Here is a 15,353-nt window from a genome sequence, read left to right as displayed (position 1 = left end):
TTAAATAAGAGCTTTTGCCATTATTACTGCCTCGAGATGCCACTAGCCAGTCCGACAATATCATTGGAGTGGCACCAGGTGCGTTTGCTGGAGTCTTGATATGGTTGACGTGTTTGCCCTCAAGATCTTGATATCTTTGTCTCCGTCCTTTGTCACACTAAGTATTCCAAAGCATGTTCATGTGGTTTAACTGGGAAAATATCCATCAAGTCTCCTCATTCTTTCCCAGTAGGAGAGGCACAAGAAAGTGAGTTTGTGGTCTTTTGGACTTCTTGAGTGTATAGAAGTCCCTGATTAGCAAATACTCATTAATTAGAAAGTGATTCAGATGCATCTATCTAATAAATAAAATCTATCCACACTACAATATCTTTATTATGACCTCCTCAGTATTTTCTCTTTTCCTCCACATTTTTTTCCTTATACTTTCCAAAGAGTAGGTTACCTATAACTCTGCTCCCAACTTCTGTAATTGCACCAAGTCATTGCTTCTTTTATGATTTTAGTAGATCTAATTACATTCTACAGATGTTGAGAAGATGGTCCTTCCTGGAGTTCTTTTTTATTTATTATTATTACTCTTTTTAAAATAAACATTTTTTTCTTACATAAGACATTCTGATTATGATTTCCCTTTCTCTATTCAGTTCCTTCCCATACTCCTCCCATTTGTTTTTTTTTCCCCATGGTTTATTTTTTTTATATTTAAAAATTTCCATCTCCTCCCCTCCTCCTCCCCCTTCCCTCTACCCATACCCCCCTCCCTCCCTCTCCAAGCCAAGGAGCCATCAGGGTTCCCTACTCTATGTTAAGACCAAGGTCCTTCCAACTCCCCCCAGGTCCAGGAAGGTGATCGACCAAGCTGAGAAGGCTCCCACAGAGCCTGTCTCTCATTTGACAAGAAGAGGCTTCTAGGAGATAACTACAAAACATAACAAGATAAAATACAATAAGATAAAACAAAATCTATCACATCAAAATTGAATAAGACAAACCAACAGAAAGTAAACAATCCAAGAGAAGAAAAGGCACTAGAATAGAGAGCCACTCATTCTCACAGTCAAGAATACCATTAAAATATTAAACTAGAAACCATAATGTATATTAACATTTACAATATATGGCTATATATCCACAATACACATATTATGGATATACATAAATATGCAGAGGACCTGGTGCAGATCAGTGCATGCCTTTTACAATTGTGTTCAGTTTCTATGAGTTCATATGAACTTTGCTCATGTTGGTTTAGAAAGCTCTATTTCTTGGTGTCCTCCAACCCCTCTGGCTCTTACATTCTTTCTGCTTCCTATTCCACAGGGTTCCATGATCTTGAAGGGGAGAGATTTGATGGAAACATCCCATTTAGAGCTGAATGTTCCAATCAGTTTTCATTTTTTTGATGGCCACTGATCCAGCCATTAAGTGCTTTATCACCCCTTCTCTACCACTCTTTGATTTCTATTATGTGACTGAATCTTAGTTATCCAATATACTGTATGCTTTTGAACCTGTGTAATCATCACACCATCAGGGCATAAGCTTTTTATTGAAAATGTTAACTAGGTAATACTTCAACAAAAAATACTTTGAGTATATATTCCTAATGCATTGTTATGTGTTGATTCTTTTGCTACAGTAGTGCTTAATCACCTATAAAAAACATCCTTCTGGGCCAAAACGGCCAAAATTTATTTGAGAATCTTAGGACAGTAGTTGTGTCTTGGTTAGGGTTCTCCAGTCCAAATTTTTTCTTAAAGATATGTTTATGCCTTACAGATATTTATTTAAAAGTGTATTGGTAAAAATCATTCTACATCTCACTACTCCTATTATAAGCCTATTCCTAAGGAATAAAGTACATTTGTTTACAAGGCATTCAATATTGTTTACTCCAGTACACTCAATTAGATTTTACTATCATCATGCATCATATCCAAAACACAAAATTTCTAGTGTCAGTGTGTTTCCCAGTTCATGTATCACAATGTTAGAAGATCTCCCAGTAACATTCACTCTTAATCTGTTACTGGTTATTCATTACAATGTGGAATCAATTGAAAAAATATAATCATTTCTAGAGTATTCTTTTACTTGTAGTATTATTCAGACCATGAGAAAGTATAATACATTATTCATCAGGAGAAACTCCTTCAAGATTCTGATAAAAACTTACCAGTGACCACTATCTGACCTTCATTAAATCTAATTTTAGGAGACGTTCAATGACGACATGGAAAAGGAGAACAAAACATTGTGGACAGAGTTTGCTCTCACAGGTCTCACATGCCAACCACAGTGGAAAATCCTTGTGTTCCTAGTGTTCTTGGTAACGTACCTCATGACTATTATGGGGAACCTTGGCCTTATCACTCTCATCTGGAATGACCCTCGACTTCACATCCCCATGTACTTATTCCTTAGTAACTTAGCCTTTGTGGATACTTGGTTATCATCCACAGTGACACCAAAGATGCTATTCAACCTTTTGGACAAGGGCAAGGTAATTTCTCTTTCTGAATGCATGGTGCAGTTCTTTTCTTTTGCAATCAGTGTGACCACAGAATGTTTTCTCTTGGCAGCAATGGCTTATGACCGCTATGCAGCTATATGCAATCCTTTGCTTTATCCAGTGATTATGACCAACAGACTATGCATTCGCTTATTAGTTTTATCATTTGTAGGTGGCTTTATTCATGCTGTAATTCATGAAAGTTTTTTATTCAGATTAACCTTCTGTAATTCTAACATACTATATCACTTTTACTGCGATGTTATACCACTGTTAAAAATTTCCTGTACTGATCCTTCTTTGAATTATCTGATAATTTTCATTTTCTCTGGTTCAATACAAGTGTTTTCCATTATGACAATTCTTATCTCCTACACATTTGTTCTCTTTACAATTTCAAAAAAGAAGTCTGACAAAGGTGTAAGGAAAGCCTTATCCACCTGTGGAGCCCATCTCTTATCTGTGTCTTTGTACTATGGGCCTCTTCTCTTCATGTATGTGCACCCAGCATCTTCAGAAGCAGATGATCAAGACATGATCCTCTCTCTGTTTTACACAGTTATAATCCCTGTATTAAATCCAATTATCTACAGTCTCCGAAATAAGCAAGTCGTAGATTCTCTGAAAAAAATGCTGAAGATAAAAGTTTAGATCTCATTCATATCTGTTAATTTTATTAAAATTCATGATATTGTTGAAATGAATGTGGATTTTGAAACTATAAATGTTGAAAGAGATTATTGAATTAAATTTACATATGTTATTATCTCCTTAACACATTGGTAAGCATCTGTATTCATTTATCATATGCATTTATGAGAAATTTTGATCAAATGCTCTTATATCAGAATAAAGCAAACACAAGGAAAATTTATAGTTTAATGTTATTACCAAATTTAGATCTATCAAATTTTAGCATCTTTTTATTTCTCTCAAAAGCACTTGAGTGTGATAGAGAGAATGTTATGTTATTACACCTGAAAGTCATGTCACATTTACTCTGTATTTTTGGCAGTTTTGTGAGGAGTTCATTGAAGAAAACCTCTGGAATACTGACAGCTATCAAATATCTTTTCTGACAGGTTTATGTGAGATGTTGAATTTCAGTTGCTGAAGAAATCTAATTCAAATGTTTTATACATGAATAGAAAAATATTTATACATAGTCAAAAGCACAGTCAAGGCCATGAAGGTAGAGCTACCAGTATGAAGAATATCTTAGCTTGTTGCACTTTTTAAATTAAGAAAAGTGAGTTATTTCTCTTAGAACAATCCATAGGTTGACTCATTAAGAATTAAAGTATTTGAAGAACTAAATAATATTTTCCAAGAAAGAAAGAGAGAAAGAAAGAAAGAGAGAGAGAGAAAGAAAGAAAGAGAAAGCAAAGTGGTGTAAGGGGAAAGAAATATTTTCATTCTTCCTCCAAAGCTAAAACCAAAAGCCAAACCCTTAGCTCAGAAAGAACACACACACACACACACACACACACACACACACACACATGCATATATGTACACACACATATATGTATACATATATTGTTTTTTTTAAGACAAGGTTTCCATGTAGCTTTGGAGTCTGTACTTCAACTAGCTCTTATAAACCCAGGCTGGCCTCGAAATCACAGAGATCTACCTGACTCTGCCTCTTGAGTTCTGAGATTAAAGGGTGCAATACCACTGCTCAGCAAACACATGATATTTTTAAGTAGGATCAAAATGTGTTGGTATGACTTATACACACAAGAAACATTTTTAAAAATTACTTAAATTCAAGTAATGGTGAGAAGATCTGATACCATTGCACCTGATAGATGGCTGAGAATAAGAACCTTTTGATATTAGAGACTTTATCTATACTTTTTAAAAATAAGAAATAAGCAACCTATAGAACTAATCGTACTATCAGTATCTCAAAAATGTTATTAAGTATTTTTTCATACTGAAACTGATATTCTTATCCTAAAGAACACTTACCTCCTGCATGTCTAATTGTTTAATCACAGATTTATTTTTCTTTTTTTGTTTAAATAACATTTTACCATTTATTTTGCATACCAACTGATTTTATCCTCCCTCCTATCTTCTCATTCCCTTCCCTTTCCCATCTATCCCCCTTTCAGTCCACATCCACTCCTTCTCCATCTCCATTCAGAGAGGGATAGGCCTCCCTCCCAAGGGCTTTCACATAGCATTGCATATCAAGTTGAGGCAGGACCAAGCTCCTCCCCCTAGGTCAAGCAGTGTCCAGGTAATCCAGCATGGGGAACAGGTTACAAAATCCAACTAACCACCAGGGAGAGGTCCTATTCTCACTGTTAGAGGCAGTAGTAAAAGACCAAACTATATAATTTTCACATACATGCAGAAGGCCTAGGTCGGTACCATGCAGACTCCCTGACTGTTGGTGGAACATCCATGAGTTGCTGATAGCTCAGGTCATCTGTTTCTGTGGGGTCCCCCCATCATCATCCCTCTGGCAGGAACAATCCCTACCCCCTTTCTTCTACAAATCTCTCAGAACTCAGAGAAGTGCCTGTCTGTGGATCTCTGCCTAAGCTTCCATCAGTTACTGGATAGAGTATCTCTGAAATTAGGGATATCACCAATATGCTTGCAGTAGATGGTCAGTTCAGGTACCCCCTACACTTTTGCTAGGAGTCTTATTTGCGGATCATTCTTGTGGGTTCCTGAGGGTTTTTCTGTCACCAGGTTTTTTCTATCCTTGTGGGTTCCAGAGGGTTTTTCTGTCACCAGGTTTTTCCCTAACCCCAAAATGCCTCCTATCAGAACTTACCTGTCTTGTTACTTTCTCCCTCCATCCTACCTTCAATTCCCACACCCACCCAGGCCAACCTGCTCCCTACAGTTCCCCATTCCTCCAACCCCAACCCCCACACCTCTCCTTCTCCAGTCCAAAGAGCAGTCAGGGTTCCCTGCCCAGTGGGAAGTTCAAGGTCCTCCCCATTCCATCCAGGTCTAGGAAGGTGGGCATCCAAACAGATTAGGTTCCCACAAAGCCCGTCCATGCAGTAGGATCAAAACCCAGTGCCATTGTCCTTGGCTTCTCAGCAGCCCTCATTGTCTGCCATGCTCAGGGAGTCCTGTTTTATCTCATGCTTTTTCAGTCCCAGTCCATCTGGCCTTGGTGAGCTCCCATTAGATCAGCCCCACCATATACTTCCCTGCCCCCATATCTAGTCTTCCTCCATCCCAACTGTCCCATCCCCCATGCTCGCCCCATCCTCCCCTTGGAGATCAGACCTTTGTCTGATGCGGGGTTGGTGAAGATTTTCTCCTATTTAGTAAGATGCCATTTTGTCTTAATGACAGTGTTCTTTGCTTTACTGAAGCTTCTCAGTTTTAGGAGTTCCCATTTATTCAATGTTGCCCTTATTGCCTGTGCTATTGGGGTTATATGTAGGTAGTGGTCATGTACAAGAATGAAAATAGAACTATATATATCTCCATACACAAAACTCAAGGCCAAATGGATTAAAGACCTCAATATAAATCTGACCACACTGAACCTGATAGAAGAGAAATTGGAAAGTAGCCTTCAATGCATGGGCATAGGAAATAAAACTTCCTATGCATAATGCCAGTAGCAGAGACAATAATAGCAACAATAAATATATCATACCTTCTTGAACTGAGAAGCTCCTATAAAGGAAAGGACACAGTCAATAAGACAAAAAGCCAGGCTACTAATGGGAAAAGATCTTCATGAACGCCACATCAAACAAAGTACTGGAATCCAAAATATATAAAGAACAAAAAGACATTAGGCATCAAAATTCCAAATAACCCAATTAAAATATGGGGGTACAAAGCTAAACAGAGAATCCTCAAATTCTCAAAAGAAGATTGGCCAAAAGACACTTAAGGAAATGTTCAACATCCTTAGCCATCAGGGAAATGCAAATCAGAACAATTCTGAGGAACTATCGTACACCTGTCAGAATGGATAAGATCAAAAGCACCAATGACCGCTTATGCTAGAGAGAATGCAAAGTAAGGGGAACAATCATTTATTGCTGGTAGGAATACAAACTAGTATAATTACTTGGGAAACCAGTATGGTGGTTTCTCAGAATATTGAGAATCAACCTACCTCAGGATCTAGCAATATTCTTTGCCAAATACCCAAAAGCTGCTCAATTATACTACAAAAACATTTGTCCAACTATGTTCATAGCAGTGTTACTTGTAATAGCCAGAATGTGGAAACAACCAGGCTGCCCCTCAACCAAAGAATGGGTAAAGAAAATGCTTCACAATTACACATTAGAGTACTATTCAGTGATAAAAAGCAGTTACATCTTGAAATTTGCATGCAAATGAATGGTATTAGATAACACCATCCTGAGTGAGGTAACACTGACCCAAAAAGATGAATATGGTATGCACTCACTCTTAAGTGAATATTAGCTATAAGCAAAGAATAATGAGAATACTTAATGATCCTATAGAAGCTAAGTATCAAGGTAAACCCTAAGAAAATCATATAGACCCTCCTGGAAAGTCAAAATACACAAGACTGTCTGACAACATTGCAAACTTAGAGGTGGGGGAGAAAGAGGGTGAAAGGGGAAAGGTAGAGGGCAAGGAAAGGGAGAACTTGAAGGAACAGAATAGTTGAGATAGAGGAAGGGCCAAGATGAGAGCAAGAAAGAGGTATATTGATTGAGGGAGCCATTTTAGGGCTAGCAAGAAACCTGGCTCTAGAGAAATTCCCAGGAATCTACAAATTGATCCCAGCTAGGAATCTAAACAACAGAGGAGAGGGTGCCTGAACTGGCATTCCGCAGTAGTCAGACTGATGAACATCTTAAATATTACCATAGAATCTTCATCTAGCAGCTGATGGAAACAGAGACAGAGACCTGCATCAGAGCACTGGACTGAGCTCCCAAAGTCAAGTGGAAGAGTGGGAGGAGTGAGAAAACGAGCAAAAAGTTCAAGACCATGACGGGTATACCTGCTGAAAGTTTTCCTGAGCTAATGGGGATTTACCAATAACATCTGGACAGGGAAGGAATAAGCATAGGATCAAACTAGTCCCTCTAAATGTGAGTGAAAGTTGCATGGCTGCAGTGGACTCAGGGCCCCTGGCAGTGGCACCAGGATTTATCCCTACTGCTTGTACTGGCTTTTTGGGAACTTGTTTTCTTTGGATGGAAATTTTGCCCAACTTAGATATATTAGGGAGGCATTTGGACCTTCCACAAGACAATGTGCCTTACCCTCTCTGAGGATTACATGGGGGTGGGAGGGAGTTGGAGGGAATGGGAGGAGAATAGGGAGTGGAAACTGGGATTAATATTAAAATGAAAAGAGATAGTTTGTTTTCTTTAACAAAACAAATAAAATAATATATTTTTATTTTTTTTTATTAAAAATTTCTGCCTCATCCCCACCTCCTCCCCGCCTCCCATTTCCCTCCCTCTCCCCTCTCACTCCCTCTCCAGTCCGAAGAGCAGTAAGGGTTCCCTGCCCAGAGGGAAGTCCATGATCTTCCCCCCTCCATCCAGGTCTAGGAAGGTGAGCATCCAGACAGGCTAGGCCCCTCTAAAGCCAGTACATGCAGTAGGATCAAAACCCAGTGCCATTGTCCTTGGCTTCTCAGCAGCCCTAATTGTTCGCCATGTTCAGGGAGTCTGGTTTTATCCCATGCTGTTTCAGTCCCAGTCCAGCTGGCCTTGGTGAGCTCCCATTAGATCAGCCCCACCATCTCATGGGTTTGTGCACCCCTTGTGGTCCTGACTTCCTTGCTCATGTTCTCCCTCCTTCTGCTCCTCATTTGGACCTTGGGAGCTCAGTCCAGTTCTCCAATGTGGGGCTCTGTGTCTATCTCCATCCATCGCCAGATGAAGCTTCTATGGTGATATGCAAGATATTCATCAGTAAGGCTACAGGAAAGGGCCATTTCAGGTTCCCTCTCCTCAGCTGCCCAAGGAACTAGCTGGGGACATCTCCTTGGATACCTGGGAACCCCCGCTAGAGTGAAGTTTCTTGCTAACCCTAAAATGGTTCCCTTAATTAAGATTTATACTACCCTGCTCCCATATCCACCCTTCTTTTATCCCAACCATCCCATTCCTCCAAGCTTTCCCCATCCTCCCCTTCACACTTTTCTCTCCCCATATCCCCTTAGCACCATCCCACCCCACCCCCAAGTTCCCAATTTTTGCTCGGCAATCTTGTCTACTTCCCATATCCAGGAGGAGAGCGATATGTTTTCTTTGGATTCACCTTCTTATTTAGCTTCTCTAGGATCACGAATTATTGGCTTGATGTCCTTTATTTATGGCTAGAAACCAATTATAAGTGAGTACATCCCATGTTTATCTTTTTGGGTCTGGTTTTCCTCACTCAGGATAGTGTTTTTATTTCCATCCGTTTGCATGCAAAATTCAAGATGTCATTATTTTTAGCACTGAGTAGTACTCTAATATGTATATATTCTACACTTTCTTTATCCATTCTTCCATTGAAGGGCATCTAGGTTTATTCAAGGTTCTGGCTATTACAAATAATGCTGCTATAAGCATAGTTGAACAAATGCTTTTGTAATAAGGTAGTGCATCTCTTGGGTATATTCCCAAGAGTGGTATTGCTGGGTCCTGGGGTAGGTTGATTCCGAATTTCCTGAGAAACTACCTTTCCAAAGTGGTTGCACACATTTGCATTCCCACCAGCAATGGATGAGTCTTCTTCTTACTCGACATCCTCTCCAGCAAAGGCTATCATTGGTGTTTTTGATTTTAGCCATTCTTACAGGTGTAAGATGGTATCTCAAAGTTGTTTTGGTTTGAATTTCCCTGATCACTAAGGAGGTTGAGCATGCCCTTAAGTGTCTTTTGGCCATTTTCACTTCTTCTGTTGAAAATTCTCTGTTCAGTTCAGTGCCCCGTTTTTTAATTGGGTTAATTAGAGTTTCAATGTCTAGTTTCTTGAGTTCTTTATATATTTTGGAGATCAGACCTTTGTCTGATGTGGGGTTGGTGAAGATCTTCTCCCAATCAGTAGGCTGCCTTTTTGTCTTAGTGACAGTGTCCTTTGCTTTACAGAGGCTTCTCAGTTTCAGGAGATCCCATTTATTCAATGTTGGCCTTAATGTCTGTGCTGCTGGGGTTATACGTAGGAAGCAGTTTCCTGTTCCCATATGTTGTAGAGTACTTCCCATTTTCTCTTCTATCAGATTCAGTGTGTTCAGATTCATATTGAGGTCTTTAATCCATTTGGACTTGAGTTTTGTGCATGGTGATAGATATGGATCTATTTTGATTCTTCTACAGGTTGACATCCAGTTATGTCAGCACCATTTGTTGAAGAGGCTTTCTTTCTTCCATTGTATATTTTTAGCTCCTTTATCGAAAATCAGGTGTTCTTAGGTTTTTGGGTTAAAATCCGGGTCTTCTATTCAATTCCATTGGTCAACTTCTCTGTTTTTATGCCAATACCAAGCTGTTTTCAATACTGTAGCTCTGTAATAGAGTTTGATGTCAGGGATGGTAATGCCTCCAGAAGTTTCTTTATTGTATAAGATTGTTTTGGCTATCCTGGGTTTTTTGTTTTTCCATATAAAGTTGATTATTATTCTCTCAATGTCTGTGAAGAATTATTATGGGACCTTGATGGGGATTACATTGAATCTATAGATTGCCTTTGGTAGAATTGCTCTTTTTACTATGTTGATCCTACCCATCCAAGAGCATGGGGGGGTCTTTCCATTTTCTAGTGTTCTCTTCAATTTCTTTCTTCAATGCCTTAAAGTTCTTGTCAAATAGATCTTTCAATTCCTTGATTAGAGTTACCCCAAGATACTTTATGCTACTTTTGGTTATCATAAAAGGTGAAGTTTCTCTGAATCCCCTCTTTGCTTCTCTATCCTTTGTGTATAGGAGGGCTACTGATTTTTTTTGAGATGATTTTGTAGCCTGCCACTTCACTAAAGGTATTTATCAGCTGTAGGAGTTCCTTGGTAGAGGTTTGGGTGTCACTAATGTACACTATCACATCATCTGCAAATAATGGAAGTTTGACTTCTTCCTTCTGATTTGAATCCCCTTGATCTCCTGATGTTGTCTTATTGCTATTGCTAGAACTTCAAGAACTATGTTGAAGAGATATGGTGAGAGTGGATAGCCTTGTCTTGTTCCTGAATTTAGTGGAATGGCTTTGAGTTTCTCTCCATTTATTTTGATATTAGCTGTTGGCTTGTTATATATTGCTTTTATTATATTTATGTATGATCTTTGTATCCCTAACCTCTCCAAAACCTTTATCATAAAGGGGTGTTGAATTTTGTCAAGTGCTTTTTCTGCATCTATTGAAATGATCATATGGTTTTTATTTTTCTTTCAGTTTATGTCCCCAGCTTATTCCTTGAGCAGCTGAGGAGAGGATGCCTGAACTGGCCCTATACTATAGCCACTCTGATGAATATCTTGTATACCACCATAGAACCTTCAACTGGTGATGAATGGAGATAGAGAAAGAGACCCACACTGGAGCACTGGACTGAGCTCCCAAGGTCCAAATGAGGAACAGAAGGAGAGAGAACATCAGCAGGGAAGTCAGGACTGTGAGGGGTGCACCCACCCAATGTGACAGTGGGGCCGATCTAATGGGAACTCACCAAGGCCAGCTGGACTGGGTCTGATGGAGCATGTGATCAAACCAGACTCTCTGAACGTGGCTTACATGGAGGGCTGACTGAGAAGCCAAGGACAATGGCACTGGGTTTTGATTCTACTCTATGTACTAGCTTTATGGGAACCTAGTCTGTTTGGATGCTCACCTTCCTAGATCTGGATGGAGAGGGGAGGACCTTGGACTTCTCACAGGGCAGGGAACCCTGACTGCTCATTGGGCTGGAGAGGGAGGGGAAGGGGGATGGGGGAGGGAAATGGGAGGAGTGGAGGTGGATATTTGTAATAATTATAATAAAAATAATAAAAATGATTTGTCAAAAGCAAGTTAAAGGAGAAAGGTTTCTTTGGCTCTCAGTATCAGATCACATTCTATCACAGCAGGGAAGTCACAGTAGGAGGAATTTGAGGGAGCTGATCACATTATATTCTGTAATCAGAAGTGAGAAACAAATTCTAATGCTCAGTTCACTTTCTCCAATTCTATGCAGTTAGGGATCCTCACTCATGAAATAGTCCCACCTGTAGGATCAGATCTTCTTACCACAATGCAGTTAACATAACCCCCACAATCATGTTTTGACACACATATCCCATTGTAGAACCTGTCAATTTTACAATTAGGACTCACTGTCACAATATCCAGTGTTGACTTCTAGCTCCCATATTCTTTTTTTTTTAAAAAAATATTTATTTATTTATTTATTATGTACACATTTATTTTGACAGAACTATCGTTGTGACCATGGTATTAGAACTATTTGCTGGAGCCTCTCAGGTTCATGAGTGGCCTCACAGTTGAAGGAAATGATTGATCCCTCTTCTTTAATTTGTTTGTCACAACTTGAAATACATTGTGCTGCACCATAGTGACCTTTATATTTCATACTGAAAAAAAATGCTAGCATTCTTGTGGATTTGCCTGAAAATAGAGTTCATACTTCTTTCAACTGGTCTGTGGATGCAATGCAGTAGTACTTCATGAAGGCACAACACTGGGGTAGTTGACACCCAGTGATAAACCTCCTCCAACAAGTTCATACTTCTTAGTCTTTTCCAAATGATTATAACAACTGGAGCACTGAATATTCAAATTTGAGTTTATGGGGGCCATTCTCATTCAAACCATCACACCTCTGTCAAATGTGCTGTGCTTGGCCGGATGGCTGACTCAACTCAGGTGAAAGGAAGCTAGCAGTGGAATTGACTATAATATTGTAAAAAATCCAGATGTTAAAATACGTCATCAATCATAATACTGATAACAAAAGAACAAAGGTGTCAGAAAAGAATTAAAAAGGTAATTGTTAAAACTAAGTTCCTTAAAATTTTAAAGTCTACTATCTTGGCATATGCAAAGGCAAATAATAAGTACATGCAATTTGGGTTGAGGGTATGGCTCAGAAATTAACCTCTTGCTTCACAAAAAAGAAGACCAGAGTTTGGATCTCCAGAAAACCACAAACATCTTGAGAGGTTGTGATGGTCCACCCATGACTCCAGGCTTCAAAATCAGAGGCAACAGATTCCAGAGTAAGATGACTAGAAAGACTAACCATGGCAACCAAGTCTGGATTTTATTGACTCTGCTTCAGTGAGTACAATGTAAGAGCAATCTAGGATGACTCTGACATCATCCTTGGGCATGAACATTCACACACATTTGTGCACACACACACACATACACATACATATGCACATAATTGCAAAGTATGGTGTTGTGGGGGCACAGAGGTTTGTTTTTAAATCTTTTTTTTATTTCTACCTCCTCCCCTCCTCCCAATCCTCTCTCCCCTTCCCCTCCCTCTCCACTCCAAAGATCAGTCAGGATTCCCTATCCTGTGGGAAGTCCAAGGTCCTCCCCCCTCCATCCAGGTCTAGGAAGGTGAGCATCCAAACAGACTAGGCTCCCACAAAGCCAGTATGTGCAGTAGGATCAAAACCCAGTGCCATTGTCCTTGGCTTCTCAGTCAGCCCTCATTGTCCACCATGTTCATAGAGTCTGGTTTGATCACATGCTCCATCAGTCCCAGTCCAGCTGTCCTTGGTGAGCTCCCATTAGATCAGCCCCACCATCTCAGTGTGTGGGTGCGCCCCTCACAGTCCTGACTTCCTTGCTCATGTTCTCTCTCCTTCATCAGTATGGCTATAGAATAGGGATATTTCAGGCTCCCTCTCCTCAGCTGTCCAAGGAACTAGCTGGGGACATCTCCATGGACACCTGGAAACCCCTCTAAAGTCAAGTCTTTTGCCAACCCTAAAATGGCTCCCTTAATTAAGATATATACTTCCCTGCTCCCATATCCACCCTTCCTCCATCCCAACCATCACATTCCCCCAAGCTCTCCCCACCCTCCCCTTTTCACTTCTCTCTCCCCATGTCCCCTTACCCCCACCACCGAGCTCCCATTTTTTCCTGGCAATCTTGTCTCCTTCCAATAGCCAGAAGGATAACTATATGTATTTCTTTGGGTTCACCTTCTTATTTAGCTTCTCTAGGATCACAAATTATAGGCTCAGTGTCCTTTATTTATGGCTAGAATCCACTTATGAGTGAGTACATACCATATTCATCTCTTTGGGTCTGGGTTACCTCATTCAGGATAGTGTTTTCTTTTCTTTCTTTTTTTTTAAAGATTTATTTATTATGTATACAAAATTCTGCCTCAATGTATGCCCGCACACCAGAGGAGGGTGCCAGATCTCAGTACAGATGGTTGTGAGCCACCATGTGGTTGCTGGGAATTGAACTCAGGACCTCCGGAAGAACAGCCAGTGATTTTAACCTCTGAGCCATCTTTCCAGCCCAGGATAGTGTTTTCTATTTCCATCCATTTGCATGCAAAATTCAAGATGTCATTGTTTTTTTACCGCTGAGTAGTACTCTAGTGCGTATATATTCCACACTTTCTTTATCCTTTCTTCCATTGAAGGGCATATAGGTTGTTTCCAGGTTCTGGCTATTACAAATAATGCTGCTATGAACATAGTTGAACAAATGCTTTTGTAGTATCATAGGGCGTCTCTTGGGTATATTCCCAAGAGTGGTATTGCTGGGTCCTGGGGTAGGTTGATCCCGAATTTCCTGAGAAACTGCCACACTGATTTTCAAAGTGGTTGCACACGTTTGCACTCCCACCAGCAATGGATGAGTGTACCCCTTACTCCACAACCTCTCCAACAAAGGCTATCATTGGTGTTTTTGATTTTAGCCAATCTGACAGGTGTAAGATGGTATCTCAAAGTTGTTTTGATATACATTTCCCTGATAGCTAAGGAGGTTGAGCATGACCTTAAGTGTCTTTTGGCCATTTGAACTTCTTCTGTTGACAATTGTCTGTTCAGATCAGTGCCCCATTTTTTAATTGGGTTAATTAGCATTTTAATGTCTAGTTTCTTGAGTTCTTTATATATTTTGGAGATCAGACCTTTGTCTTTTGCAGGGTTGGTGAAGATCTTCTCCCAGTCAGTAGGTTGCCTTTTTGTCTTAGTGACAGTGTCCTTTGCTTTACAGAAGCTTCTCAGTTTTAGGAGGTCCCATTTATTCAATATTGTCCTTATTGTCTGTGCTACTGGGGTTATACGTAGGAATTGGTCTCCTACACAGAGGTTTTTCTCACTCACAGGAACGTGCTAGAGAAACCAGCAATATTCAACATGCAGGGTTATCTCTTCTGTAAGCAGACTTTTCTTTCCAACCTACCAGTTTCCAAATAACTGATATGGAGATTTAATATTAATTGTAAATGCTTGGTTTATAGCTCAGGCTTGTAACTAGCTAACTCTTACCTTTTAAATTAATCAATATGTCTTACCTATTTTCTTCCACGTGGTTCATGGCTTGTTATCTAATTTTCTACATATCCTGCTTTCTCTGAGTCTGCTGGCTTCTCCTCTGACTCCACCCTTCTTCATCCCAACTTTATTAGTTTGGTTGTCCTGCCTATAATTCCTGGCCGGCTATTGGCCAGTCAGCTTTTTATCAAACCAATTTGAGTGACAAATCTTTATAGTATACAAAAGAATTATTCCACAACACTCTTCAAATGCAAACATGAATGACCTGTTTTCTGCCCAAAATGATGGGAATGAAGGTGATTAATTACCTAGGTGACCTCTGACTATATGTGTGGCCAGGGGTTTCCCAGACTCTTGCTGACAGGAACAATGATGATTAATAG

General features: G+C 39.8%; 1 protein-coding gene across 1 annotated transcript; it reads left to right on the top strand.

Annotated features, from left to right (window-relative positions):
- The first annotated feature begins 2,233 nt into the window (after positions 1 to 2,233).
- Positions 2,234 to 3,166, top strand: LOC119825256 (olfactory receptor 183). Its single transcript, XM_038346020.1, has one exon. The coding sequence runs from the start codon at positions 2,237 to 2,239 to the stop codon at positions 3,164 to 3,166; it is 930 nt and encodes a 309-aa protein (XP_038201948.1). The 5' UTR covers positions 2,234 to 2,236.
- The last annotated feature ends 12,187 nt before the right edge of the window (positions 3,167 to 15,353 follow it).

This window comes from Arvicola amphibius, chromosome 10 (genome assembly GCF_903992535.2).
Source record: "Arvicola amphibius chromosome 10, mArvAmp1.2, whole genome shotgun sequence".
Lineage (NCBI taxonomy): Eukaryota > Metazoa > Chordata > Mammalia > Rodentia > Cricetidae > Arvicola > Arvicola amphibius.
Note: the sequence above shows the minus strand (reverse complement) of the source record. Positions and strands in the feature narration are given on the sequence as shown.

Excerpts from the sequence above, each read along its gene's own strand:
- LOC119825256 (XM_038346020.1), top strand. The coding sequence starts at position 2,237 with ATGGAAAAGGAGAACAAAACATTGTGGACAGAGTTTGCTCTCACAGGT.